At 43.6% G+C, this 12,671-nt stretch overlaps 1 protein-coding gene and 1 long non-coding RNA gene across 2 annotated transcripts in view; one reads left to right on the top strand and one right to left on the bottom strand.

Moving 5' to 3' along the window:
* LOC308326404 (electrogenic aspartate/glutamate antiporter SLC25A12, mitochondrial-like) overlaps positions 1–6,657 on the bottom strand; it is a 31,539-nt gene extending 24,882 nt beyond the window's left edge. Inside the window, 3 exon segments of the mRNA XM_080779282.1 lie at positions 2,127–2,272; positions 4,095–4,148; positions 6,555–6,657. Coding sequence (XP_080635408.1) covers positions 2,127–2,272; positions 4,095–4,148; positions 6,555–6,566 — 212 coding nt within the window. The 5' untranslated portion in view covers positions 6,567–6,657.
* Positions 6,658–8,499: 1,842 nt separating this feature from the next.
* Positions 8,500–10,767, top strand: LOC308326405. Its single transcript, XR_013965091.1, has 3 exons — positions 8,500–8,869; positions 8,909–8,948; positions 9,225–10,767. It is a non-coding gene; the product is annotated as an uncharacterized lncRNA (long non-coding RNA).
* The last annotated feature ends 1,904 nt before the right edge of the window (positions 10,768–12,671 follow it).

The raw sequence follows: 12,671 nt of genomic DNA, 5'->3' as shown, positions 1-12,671 counted from the left end.
TGCCCTTTGTGTTCCATTCCTATAATAACTGATGTTAAAATACAGCAGCGTAGACCTGCCCTTTGTGTTCCATTCCTATAATAACTGATGTTAAAATATAGCAGCGTAGACCTGCCCTTTGTGTTCCATTCCTATAATAACTGATGTTAAAAGACAGCAGCGTAGACCTGCCCTTTATGTTCCATTCCTATAATAACGGATGTTAAAATACAGCAGCGTAGACCTGCCCTTTGTGTTCCATTCCTATAATAACTGATGTTAAAATACAGCAGCGTAGACCTGCCCTTTGTGTTCCATTCCTATAATAACTGATGTTAAAATACAGCAGCGTAGACCTGCCCTTTGTGTTCCATTCCTATAATAACTGATGTTAAAATACAACAGCTTAGACCCTATTTTTCAACAGCTAAAGTATAACATAATGTTTAAAACAACAACAGGGGTTCCTGCCCAGAATGGGTAAATAAAACCTTGTGAGAACCACTGATATAGAAACATGAGGTTTAACCCTGTGAGAACCACTGATATAGAAACATGAGGTTTTAACCCTGTGAGAACCACGGACATAGAAACATGAGGTTTTTCAGAAAACTGTCATGATTTAGAAGACATTTGTAGAATGTGGTCTCAGTCCTAAATTGGGTTAATTAATGACCCGACAAAGGTCCTCTAACCCATTGACGCCTGGTGCAACGTATACGTTGTTCTACCCTTGATGCCGGCGCTGTGTCTCAGCTATTGCTATACATGTAGCAACATAACAATTTAAAAATAAATCATCAGAATTTGAAGGTTTTCAGAAACCTTCAAATTCTGAAGGCCCTAGAAGGCGTTCCCAGATTCGGCCTCAGGCATCAATGGGCTAAATAACGGTGACATTAACCTGTAAATGTTTTCTCTGAATCAATCATTCAGGCGAACATTAACATTAATAATTTACAGGATTAAGGTCACTGTGTCTGTTGAGATATGATTGTGTGCACACGCACGCACGCACACGCACACGCGCACACACACACACACACACACACACACACACACACACACACACACACACACACACACACACACACACACACACACACACACACACACACACACACACACACACACACACACACACACACACACACACACACACACACACACACACACACACACACACACACACACCATCAGCGCTTTATCTTATCTGGTATAAGTGTCTGTAATGATCAGTAGTTACTCAGACAGCACCTGGATATCTACTCAATTAACCACGATAAGCTCTGTGTGTGTGTGTGTGTGTGTGTGTGTGTGTGTATGGGTGTGCGTGTGCGTGTGCGTGTGTGTGCGCGCGTGCCTGCGTGTCCATAAATCAGTGGTGAGAGGCCTGCAGATTGCAGGAATACCCAATAAGCTGATCATTCTGTTCAGCGTCTGCTTCCTGTTCCCGTGATCTGTATCCTTGTTGTAGAGTTTTACAAGTGTGTGCGTCAACTATTGTTTGTCAGCTGCTGCACGGTTTTGGGGTTGTGATGGATGTGCGTGCGTGTGTGGTACAGTGTGTGTGTGTGTACCCATCCTTGGTGGTATCAGTGTGTGTGTGTGTGTCCATGGAAGGACTTGCGAGGTGTTGTACTGTCTATACCACCATATGAGACTAAGCCTAGTCCTGAGCACCGTCGTGTGAACGAATATGGCTATCAGAGACGCTGCTGAGTGACATTCTTGCACGCTGTATCATGATTCCAAACACGTGTCATAGGCTTGTGATTGTAACATAACTGCACCCATACTGTTTGTGTCCTTATGCATTTTCCTTTTAAAGTGTGGACCAAATAAAATAATGTGTGTGTGTGTGTGTGTGTGTGTGTGTGTGTGTGTGTGTGCATGGTGCAGTGTGTGTGTGTGTGTGTGTGGTGCAGTGTGTGTGTGTGTGTGTGTGTGTGTGCGTGGTGTAGTGTGTGTGTGTGTGTGTGTGTGTGTGTGTGTGTGCATGGTGCAGTGTGTGTGTGTGTGTGTGTGTGTGTGTGTGTGTGTGTGTGTGTGTGTGTGTGTGTGCGTGGTGTAGTGTGTGTGTGTGTGTGTGTGTGTGTGTGTGGTGCAGTGTGTGTGTGTGTGTGTGTGTGTGTGTGCGTGCGTACCCATCCTTGGTGGTATCCGCCACCCCAGCGATCAGGCCCACCGTGCGCGGGTTGTGGTGCAGCTGTGTGTGTAAACCCAGATACTTCTGCACGAAGTCCGCCGGCGTCATGAGACGCTCTCCATCCTTATCACACACGCTGGCATTCTGGAAGAGACACGTTTATCATTATTATGAGACGCTCTCCGTCCTTATCACACACACTGGCATTCTGGAAGACACAGTTATCATTAGCATTATAATAATTATTATTATTATTATTAACGTACTATTATTGAGGGGTGCTAGCCCCAACGATATCCAGCGTTTGTGTCTCAATGTATTATAATGTTACATCCCTATGGGGATGTAACACTTTAGAAACAAGACCAAATAAACAACTACACTTTAGAAACAAGACCAAATAAACAACTACACTTTAGAAACAAGACCAAATAAACAACTACACTTTAGAAACAAGACCAAATAAACAACTACACTTTAGAAACAAGACCAAATAAACAACTACACTTTAGAAACAAGACCAAATAAACAACTATACTTTAGAAACAAGACCAAATAAACAACTACACTTTAGAAACAAGACCAAATAAACAACTACACTTTAGAAACAAGACCAAATAAACAACTACACTTTAGAAACAAGACCAAATAAACAACTACACTTTAGAAACAAGACCAAATTAACAACTACACTTTAGAAACAAGACCCCCCCCCCCCTGCTACTGTTGTATGTTGTGAGCTTGTAGATCTGTTGTGGACAGATCACAGATGAATGGAAACTATTATTGTGGCGATTATGCAAATTTTAATCAGGTGATTATTATGCAATAACCACAACGACAGGTCTGAACACGTCGCGCTGATTAGAGGTGCAAACACACACACGCAAACACACGCTGCACGCACACACACACACTAAACATCACATGACACACACACACACACACACGTGTAGGTATGAGCTATTCAGTGTTGCACGCATTCCAGAAACTGCTAACCGCCACAGGGAGGTCACACTATGGCCGCACGCGCGCACAGACACACACACACACACACACACGCACACGCGCGCGAACGTGCACACGCACGCACACACCAAAGTCACCCCTACCTACCGCCTCATGCCATGTCATGCTCACATTGGTGTAAACAAGTAACTAAGTACATTTAACTTAAAGCCGCTAAAAGCAATAATCTGTCAAAACTGTAATGACACGTTATTCCAACCAGTTCCTTTCCCCTCCATCAGGCGCCCCGGCTGGCCAGGGGGAGGCAGTTTAGTGACCAGGATTACTGCATGTTTTTGTGAGGGTACCTACCCTAGGGGACACGGGGAGAACATGTGAGGGTACCTACCCTAGGGGACACGGGGAGAACATGTGAGGGTACCTACCCTAGGGGACACGGGGAGAACATGTGAGGGTACCTACCCTAGGGGACACGGGGAGAACATGTGAGGGTACCTACCCTAGGGGACACGGGGAGAACATGTTTGGGTACCTACCCTAGGGGACACGGGGAGAACATGTGAGGGTACCTACCCTAGGGGACCTAATAACCTTTTTATTTTTATTTTATTTGGTATTCAGACAGCCAGCAATGAGTAAAACGCTCCCAAAAACTATTTAGTCTCTGTGACATCATCAAAGATTTCCCTAGAAGCTTTGTCATTGGTCGATTTGCCTGTCTACTTCCTGATTGTCATTTGACAGGTTTCTTCTCGACCAATGACAAAGCTTCTAGGTTTATTTCAATGGCCTGTATCTCCTATTCCTCGTCCCAGGTGGCATTTTTGGTCAAAACAGCGTTTATAGATCCGTTTGGTAAACAAGGCCTGTGCGACCGGGACCTGGTCTGCTTACTAGGTTATGTTCACTTCCCATAGTCTGGAAAATGTGGCTTTTCAAAATAAGAGCTCAACTGGGAAATACTAGCGCTGTGTAAGTGTTAACATGTTGTTCCTACCTTCTGGAAGATGGCCTTCAGCTCGCTGGTATCGCCTCGTTTGGTGGATTGCACCTGGAGTAATTAAAACCAATAATTAATATAACATGTCACCTGGAGTAATTAAAACCAATAATTACATAATATTGCACACACACACACACACACACACACACACACACACACACACACACACACACACACACACACACACACACACACACACACACACACACACACACACACACATCTGGAGTCAGATATTGTGCTCTAGTTTCATATCCGTTTGAAAGTTCTTGCAGAAAACGTGTTTTCTATCAAATATCCGTCAAATATCTTAACTTTTACACAAGGAAAACTTCCTTTGGGAACAGTTGATGTTTTGGGAAGCACAATCGTACAGTATGGGCAGGTGGTAACTGATCACAGGTCTGTTGTTAAGTGGTCCGTGATACAGTTGTGATTCCTAAAGGAAGTTTTGATATGTTCAGTTCTGCACTCACAAGGCTCAGGTGCTGAATAAATAAAAACATGAAAAAAGGGTTGAAAACCACACCGACATATTAATGAGTTAATATTATAACTAACTTATTATAATAAGTTAATATTAATTCATAACAGTTGTATTATGATAGCGTTATCATGGAGGATAGGTCTGATGTGCTAGGACTTCTCTAACACACACACACACACACTCTGGCTGCAGCCAGACATGAGCCTAAAGAAATCGTAGGCGCAGACGTCTCGGCGGTTTTTAGACAGCTGGTGGATGGAGAAAAAGCTCCACGTCCGCCGACGACGTCCGCTCAACGGCCAGCCGACAGCTGACGCTCTCCTCTGCGGCAGAGACAGCTGCCGACAAGCGCGTGTCACCCGGCAGTGAGATAGGCACTAGCCAATGGAACAGATGCAGCCGCAGCCCATCCACTGGGCGGGTATTCACTTGTAGTTTTCTTCTTTCACGGAGTCAAACGCCCCCTGGGCAGTGGGCACCTCGAAGTAACATTCTGTCCACTCCAAATTGTTAACAAAACATTGAAAAATCGTCTGAAGAAATGTAAAGCAGTGGTTCTCATGTTTGCTTCAGATCACCCCTGTAATCTTTTCATCCATGGCACCCCTGGCTGAATTACATTGTCATTTACTGTAACCCTGATCCATGATGACATTGAAAATAACTTTATATTTATAAAATAGCGCGTTCACTTCACCCTCCACAGCCCTTCTCATCATCAATAACCTCATTCTCCGTGGTGTAGTGGTTAGGATTCTGTGCTCTCACCGCGGCGGCCCGGGTTCGATCCCCGGTCAGGGAACACTGTTTTATGATGAATTCCTGTTCTGTTCTTTAACTATATAGAAGTGTCTATTTGTACGTCTCTAAATGTTTTGAACCATGTGGACCCTGTTGTAAACTAGTGTAATGCTTAATTGGGTCGTTCACTCACAGTTAACAGTATTTGTATTGAGTTTGTGCTTGAAATGTATTGTAATTCTGCAAACTGTTAATAAATATTTAAATCAATAAATCAAAAATATCCTTCTCCTTCTCACCGCCGGGTGACACACTTCATTTTTATGCTTGTCGGCAGCTTACATCTGACTCCGGAGAGCATCAGATGTAAACTGGCCGTCGCGCAAGTCGTCGGAAAACAAAACTATTATAGCCTCGGCAGGGAGGCGAACCCGGGTTGCCAATTCCAAAGGCACGTAGGTTAACCAGTCTACTAGAGAGTCAGAACTTGACAGCCTTGTAGCAACGCAGCAGCATATAGCCTACACTAGAATGCGCCTTTGTCAACATCTTGTCACTCACTCACTTGTCACTCTCACGCCCACTTCGCCAACCAAGAAATAGAAGACTACATGCCATTGAATAGGCTTCCGGGTGCGTCCCCTCTCGGGACCGCCCACTTTCCGCAGAGTAGAGCGGAGACGTCTGCTACCTACGATTTCTTTAGGCTATGGTGTGACTGCAGTGACACACAGTCACGTCTCAAACACACACACAGGCAAGTCACGCACAGACGTCACGGTCACGCCCACACACACACACACACACGCACGCGCGCGCTTGCTCGCTCGCACGGGACGCACACACACACACCATCATCATCTTATCTATGTAGAACACTTCTGGCTATCTATCCATCCTTCTGGATCCGATTTAACTCCTAATCGGAATCCAGAACCGACACACACACACGCACGCACGCTCACACACTCTCTCTCTCTCTCTCTCTCACACACACCACACACACACACACACACACACACACACTCCTGACTGTATTGTGTACATACCGGCCGTTTGATGACAGCTGATCTACAAGCTCGCGGTGCGACGCGTTGTGAGCTTGTAGATCAGCTTGTCAGCCAAACAACAGGCACGCACGCACACACACACGCAGTAACGCGGGTCGAGAGACACTTAAAACGGCTTAAAGACATTAGAGGGAGAGAGAGATGCTCAATAGTCACCTTGACCGCCATGCTGCTTGTGACGTCACGCGGACAGCTGTGCGCACGCGCCGCTGGCTGGTGACAAAAAGAGAGAGAAAGGTTGAGAGGCGGTGACGTCACGCACAGCGTCACTGGAGGAGGCGGGGTCACCGTGTCTAGGTGTTGGTGGGAGAGAGAGCATCTGTTAACATGACTCTCTCCTCTCTCTCTCTCTCTCTGTCTCTCTCTCTCTCTCTGTGTGTGTGTGTGTGTGTGTGTGTGTGTGTGTGTCTCTCTCTCTCTCTCTCTCTCTCTCTCTCTGTGTCTCTCTCTTCACTGTATCACTCTCTCTCTCTCTCTCTGTCTCTCTCTCTTCACTGTATCACTCTCTCTCTCTCTCTCTGTGTGTGTGTGTGTGTGTGTGTGTGTGTGTGTGTGTCTCTCTCCCTCTCCATCTCTCTCTCTCTCTCTCGCTCTCTCTCTCTCTCTGTGTGTGGCTCTCTCTCTCTCTCTGTGTGTGGCTCTCTCTCTCTCTCTCCCTAGCTGTCTCATTCCGTACGTGTTTGCGCGCGCGCGCGCGTGCCTGTGTGTGTGTGTGTGTGTGTGTGTGTGCAAGGAGGGCCCCCCAGTTTGACATGCATATTAGTCTACGGAGTATACGGACCCCTCATTTAATGGCATTTATGTAGTCTGAGACCCCCAATTTATATTATTGTAAAACCACTGTTAATGTATTAAACTCTCAGAGTTACAGACCCATAAGGGTCCATTTGGTTCCAAACTATATCATTTACCTGGGGACACCCAGCCCAGGGGGGTCCGTCCGGTCCGGGGAAACACTGGCCTACAACACAGTGTTCTGAGAGAGAGAGAGAGAGAGAGAGAGAGAGAGAGAGAGAGAGAGAGAGAGAGAGTCATGTTAACAGATGCTCTCTCTCCCACCAACACCAAGACAGGCTGACCCCGCTCATGTTTAAGAACATATAATTATTACAATTATTCTACATGTACAATAGTTATTGGTTCTGATTAGAAACATGTTTAAAAACATAATTATTACAATTATTCTACATGTACAATAGTTATTGGTTCTGATTAGAAACATGTTTAAAAACATAATTATTACAATTATTCTACATGTACAATAGTTATTGGTTCTGATGGCTGGATTGGATTATAATATTTATATTTTAATGAACCATGAAGCATTGTGACCTCCCGTTGTCACCACAAGGTGGCAGCAAAGCCTACATTTTACTTACTTTTCTACTTTTCTCTCCGTTTTTTGATTGATTGAAATATGTATTAACAGTTTGCAGAATTACAGTACATTTCAAGCAGAAACTCAATACAAAGACTGTTAACTGTGAGTGGACGACCCAATTAAGCATTACACTTGTTTACAACAGGGTCCACATTGTTCAATTCATCAAAACATTTAGAGACATACAAATAGACACTTCTATGTAGTTAAAGAACAGAACAGGAATTCATCATATCATTTTTTTGATTGATTGATTGATTCAATACTTGACAAATAAAGAAATACCAGAAGAAATAAATAAATAAATAGTTAACAATTATTTTAAGCTTTATTTTGTTCACAATCAGTAATTACTTTAACCACATTGTATGCTTAAATAGCAGATCTGCAAGCTCACATCACGTCATTGTGTGACGTATGCTGCAATATGATAGAACTTGTACATCTGCTATATTTTCACAATCTTTAAAAGCAAAAGCAGATCTACAAGCATGCATGTTCAATCATATCTATGACATCATCTATCTCTATATGACATCAGACATTTATATATTTAAAAAATCACACTTGCGTGAAGTGAGGGGCACTCTTATCATACATCACATTCCATGCTCGTCAACCCAGTGCCATCGTTAGGCATATATATATATATATATATATATATATATATATATATATATATATATATATATATATATACCTATACATACATACATAGATATATATAGCCTATTTATATTTTAGTTCGTCAGCAACAGAATAAAATAAATATATTTCTGTAAAAAAATCAGTATCCATACCAACGCCACATTAAAACTTAAAGGACCACTTCACCACTTTTCAACCTATCTTCATACAATTCTCTCTAGGTCGTCCATCGTCGCTTCCAGACATCCTGGTTCTCCCAAGGCCCCAGGGAGGTTCTGCAGACATCCTGGTTCTCCCAGCGAGGTTCTGCAGACATCCTGGTTCTCCCAAGGCCCCAGGGAGGTTCTGCAGACATCCTGGTTCTCCCAGCGAGGTTCTGCAGACATCCTGGTTCTCCCAAGGCCCCAGGGAGGTTCTGCAGACATCCTGGTTCTCCCAAGAGGTTCTCCAGACATCCTGGTTCTCCCAAGGTCCCAGGGAGGTTCTCCAGACATACTCCTGGTTTTGCAGTCATCCAGCTCGTTGGTGCTTTGAGCTCCTCATATAATAGGTCCTCACTAATGTTCATGACAAAATACCATGATTTTCTTTCTACTCAGTCTGTGTCTCATAGGAGGGCTGTGGGCAGTTCAGAAACCAGTCTGTGTCTCATAGGAGGGTTGTGGGCAGTTCAGAAATCAGTCTGTGTCTTATAGGAGGGCTGTGGGCGGTTCAGAAACCAGTCTGTGTCTCATAGGAGGGCTGTGGGCGGTTCAGAAACCAGTCTGTGTCAATTAAGAGGGCTGTGGGCAGTTCAGAAACCAGTCTGTGTCTCATAGGAGGGCTGTGGGCAGTTCAGAAACCAGTCTGTGTCTCATAGGAGGGCTGTGGGCAGTTCAGAAACCAGTCTGTCTCATAGGAGGGCTGTGGGCAGTTCAGAAACCAGTCTGTGTCTCATAGGAGGGCTGTGGGCAGTTCAGAAACCAGTCTGTGTCTCATAGGAGGGCTGTGGGCAGTTCAGAAACCAGTCTGTGTCTCATAGGAGGGCTGTGGGCGGTTCAGAAACCAGTCTGTGTCTCATAGGAGGGCTGTGGGCGGTTCAGAAACCAGTCTGTGTCTCATAGGAGGGCTGTGGGCGGTTCAGAAACCAGTCTGTGTCTCATAGGAGGGCTGTGGGCGGTTCAGAAACCAGTCTGTGTCTCATAGGAGGGCTGTGGGCGGTTCAGAAACCAGTCTGTGTCTCATAGGAGGGCTGTGGGCAGTTCAGAAACCAGTCTGTGTCTCATAGGAGGACTGTGGGCGGTTCAGAAACCAGTTTAGGAGGAGGTCCAAATTAGGTCCAAATTACAGATTACAAAAATACACATTTATTTCGTAACAGAGACGACACGACTAGTCTAAACATCAAAGAAACACACGCGGTAAAAAAGACACATCTCCATCTATCAGATGAATTAATAATGTTACAGAATGAGTTTCATTCACAACATGAAGAGAACATCATATTAATGGACAGGTAATCACAGGTGGATAAGTGGTTAATACCAAATCATCAGGCCGTGTCACTTCCTGTTGGAACAAACAATACTAAATACCTACAATCTGGTTCAGAACGACGACAATAACTCATATTTGTTTTGGTGTGACCATGTGACCATGACGGGCATTCAGGAGAATGTAGAGGGACTGGATCTATGGAGGAAATGTGACAGGACTGAATCTATGGAGGAAATGTGACAGGACTGACTCTATGGAGGAAATGTGACAGGACTGAATCTATGGAGGAAATGTGACAGAACTGAATCTATGGAGGAAAACAGGACTGACTCTATGGAGGAAAACAGGACTGACTCTATGGAGGAAATGTGACAGGACTGACTCTATAGAATAAATGTGACAGGACTGAATCTATGGAGGAAATGTGACAGGACTGACTCTATAGAATAAATGTGACAGGACTGACTATAGAATAAATGTGACAGGACTGACTCTATGGAGGAAAACAGGACTGACTCTATGGAGGAAAACAGGACTGACTCTATAGAATAAATGTGACAGGACTGACTCTATGGAGGAAAACAGGACTGACTCTATGGAGGAAATGTGACAGGACTGACTCTATAGAATAAATGTGACAGGACTGACTCTATAGAATAAATGTGACAGGACTGACTCTATGGAGGAAAACAGGACTGACTCTATAGAATAAATGTGACAGGACTGACTATAGAATAAATGTGACAGGACTGAATCTATGGAGGAAATGTGACAGGACTGACTCTATAGAATAAATGTGACAGGACTGACTCTATAGAATAAATGTGACAGGACTGACTCTATAGAATAAATGTGACAGGACTGACTCTATAGAATAAATGTGACAGGACTGACTCTATAGAATAAATGTGACAGGACTGACTCTATAGAATAAATGTGACAGGACTGACTCTATGGAGGAAAACAGGACTGACTCTATGGAGGAAAACAGGACTGACTCTATAGAATAAATGTGACAGGACTGACTCTATGGAGGAAAACAGGACTGACTCTATGGAGGAAATGTGACAGGACTGACTCTATAGAATAAATGTGACAGGACTGACTCTATAGAATAAATGTGACAGGACTGACTCTATAGAATAAATGTGACAGGACTGACTCTATGGAGGAAAACAGGACTGACTCTATAGAATAAATGTGACAGGACTGACTATAGAATAAATGTGACAGGACTGAATCTATGGAGGAAATGTGACAGGACTGACTCTATAGAATAAATGTGACAGGACTGACTCTATAGAATAAATGTGACAGGACTGACTCTATGGAGGAAAACAGGACTGACTCTATGGAGGAAAACAGGACTGACTCTATAGAATAAATGTGACAGGACTGACTCTATGGAGGAAAACAGGACTGACTCTATGGAGGAAATGTGACAGGACTGACTCTATAGAATAAATGTGACAGGACTGACTCTATAGAATAAATGTGACAGGACTGACTCTATGGAGGAAAACAGGACTGACTCTATAGAATAAATGTGACAGGACTGACTCTATGGAGGAAAACAGGACTGACTCTATAGAATAAATGTGACAGGACTGACTATAGAATAAATGTGACAGGACTGAATCTATGGAGGAAATGTGACAGGACTGACTCTATAGAATAAATGTGACAGGACTGACTCTATAGAATAAATGTGACAGGACTGACTCTATAGAATAAATGTGACAGGACTGACTCTATAGAACCAGTAAGACGCGCAAACGCGGGAAGCGAACGCAGCTCGTACATATTTGGGTTTTGGACGTATAGCTGCTTTGGGGACTCCTTATATGGTTATGGCTGAGTCATGGTGACACAAATCACTCAGCTCCATATATGGGCACAAAAGCGGGACAGACACACAGACAGACAGACATGATCTGCTAGGTCTCATAGTAAGTGCTCACTGCATTCGCAATAAATGTGACAGGACTGACTCTATGGAGGAAATGTGACAGGACTGAGTAAATAATAATAAAATAAAATAAAAATAAATCGCAATAAAATGTTGTAAAAAAAAACATATTTAGCCCCATGCTCGAATGCCCCCGCGTCAAAAACAGCTAAAATCCCTAAAATGAAAGAAAGCAGCAAATGAAAAAAAAGAACTCTCATATTTTACTTTCTCTAATAACAACCTAAAACATGAACCTTGGTTGAAAAAAAAACTAAAGTTGTCCTTTAAAGATGGAGTGCCGTGATTTTTTCCCACCCTAAAACATGATCATCAGGTCTTGTTGTTATATAAGGAGGTATAATAAAAACAAAAAAAGTGTACAGTATTTGTTAAAATGTCGTTTTTACGTGGGCACGCCCACTAGTTCAGTATGTCTGGTTTGCCTGGTGGGTGGTGGTGGGTGGAGATCCACCTGAACTGAAGCCGCACCCACAGCTGTAGTTCTATGATAAAGGGGGAGGGGTTAGGGGAGGGGCTGATAGTGTGATGTCACTATATTACTGTTTATTTCATTGGCCCGTTTGACTGTCGAGGGTTCAGCCTCCAGGAAGAAACCCTAAATACAAAGTCAATACACCATTGCACATAAAAACGACTCATGTCATGGTCTTTGTGGTAAGTTAAGAGTAATGGTCCTTATTCTGTAGTTAATTTAAGAGTAGTGTGTTTGTCTGGGGTCCATGTGCTCGTCCAGGGTATTCTGTAGTTAAAGGACCACTTCACCACTTTTCAACCTATCTTCATATAATAGGTCCTC

This window comes from Protomyctophum bolini (assembly GCF_963924005.1).
Source record: "Protomyctophum bolini genome assembly, chromosome: 12".
In the NCBI taxonomy this organism is placed as follows: domain Eukaryota; kingdom Metazoa; phylum Chordata; class Actinopteri; order Myctophiformes; family Myctophidae; genus Protomyctophum; species Protomyctophum bolini.
This window is presented reverse-complemented; position numbering and strand designations above follow the sequence as displayed.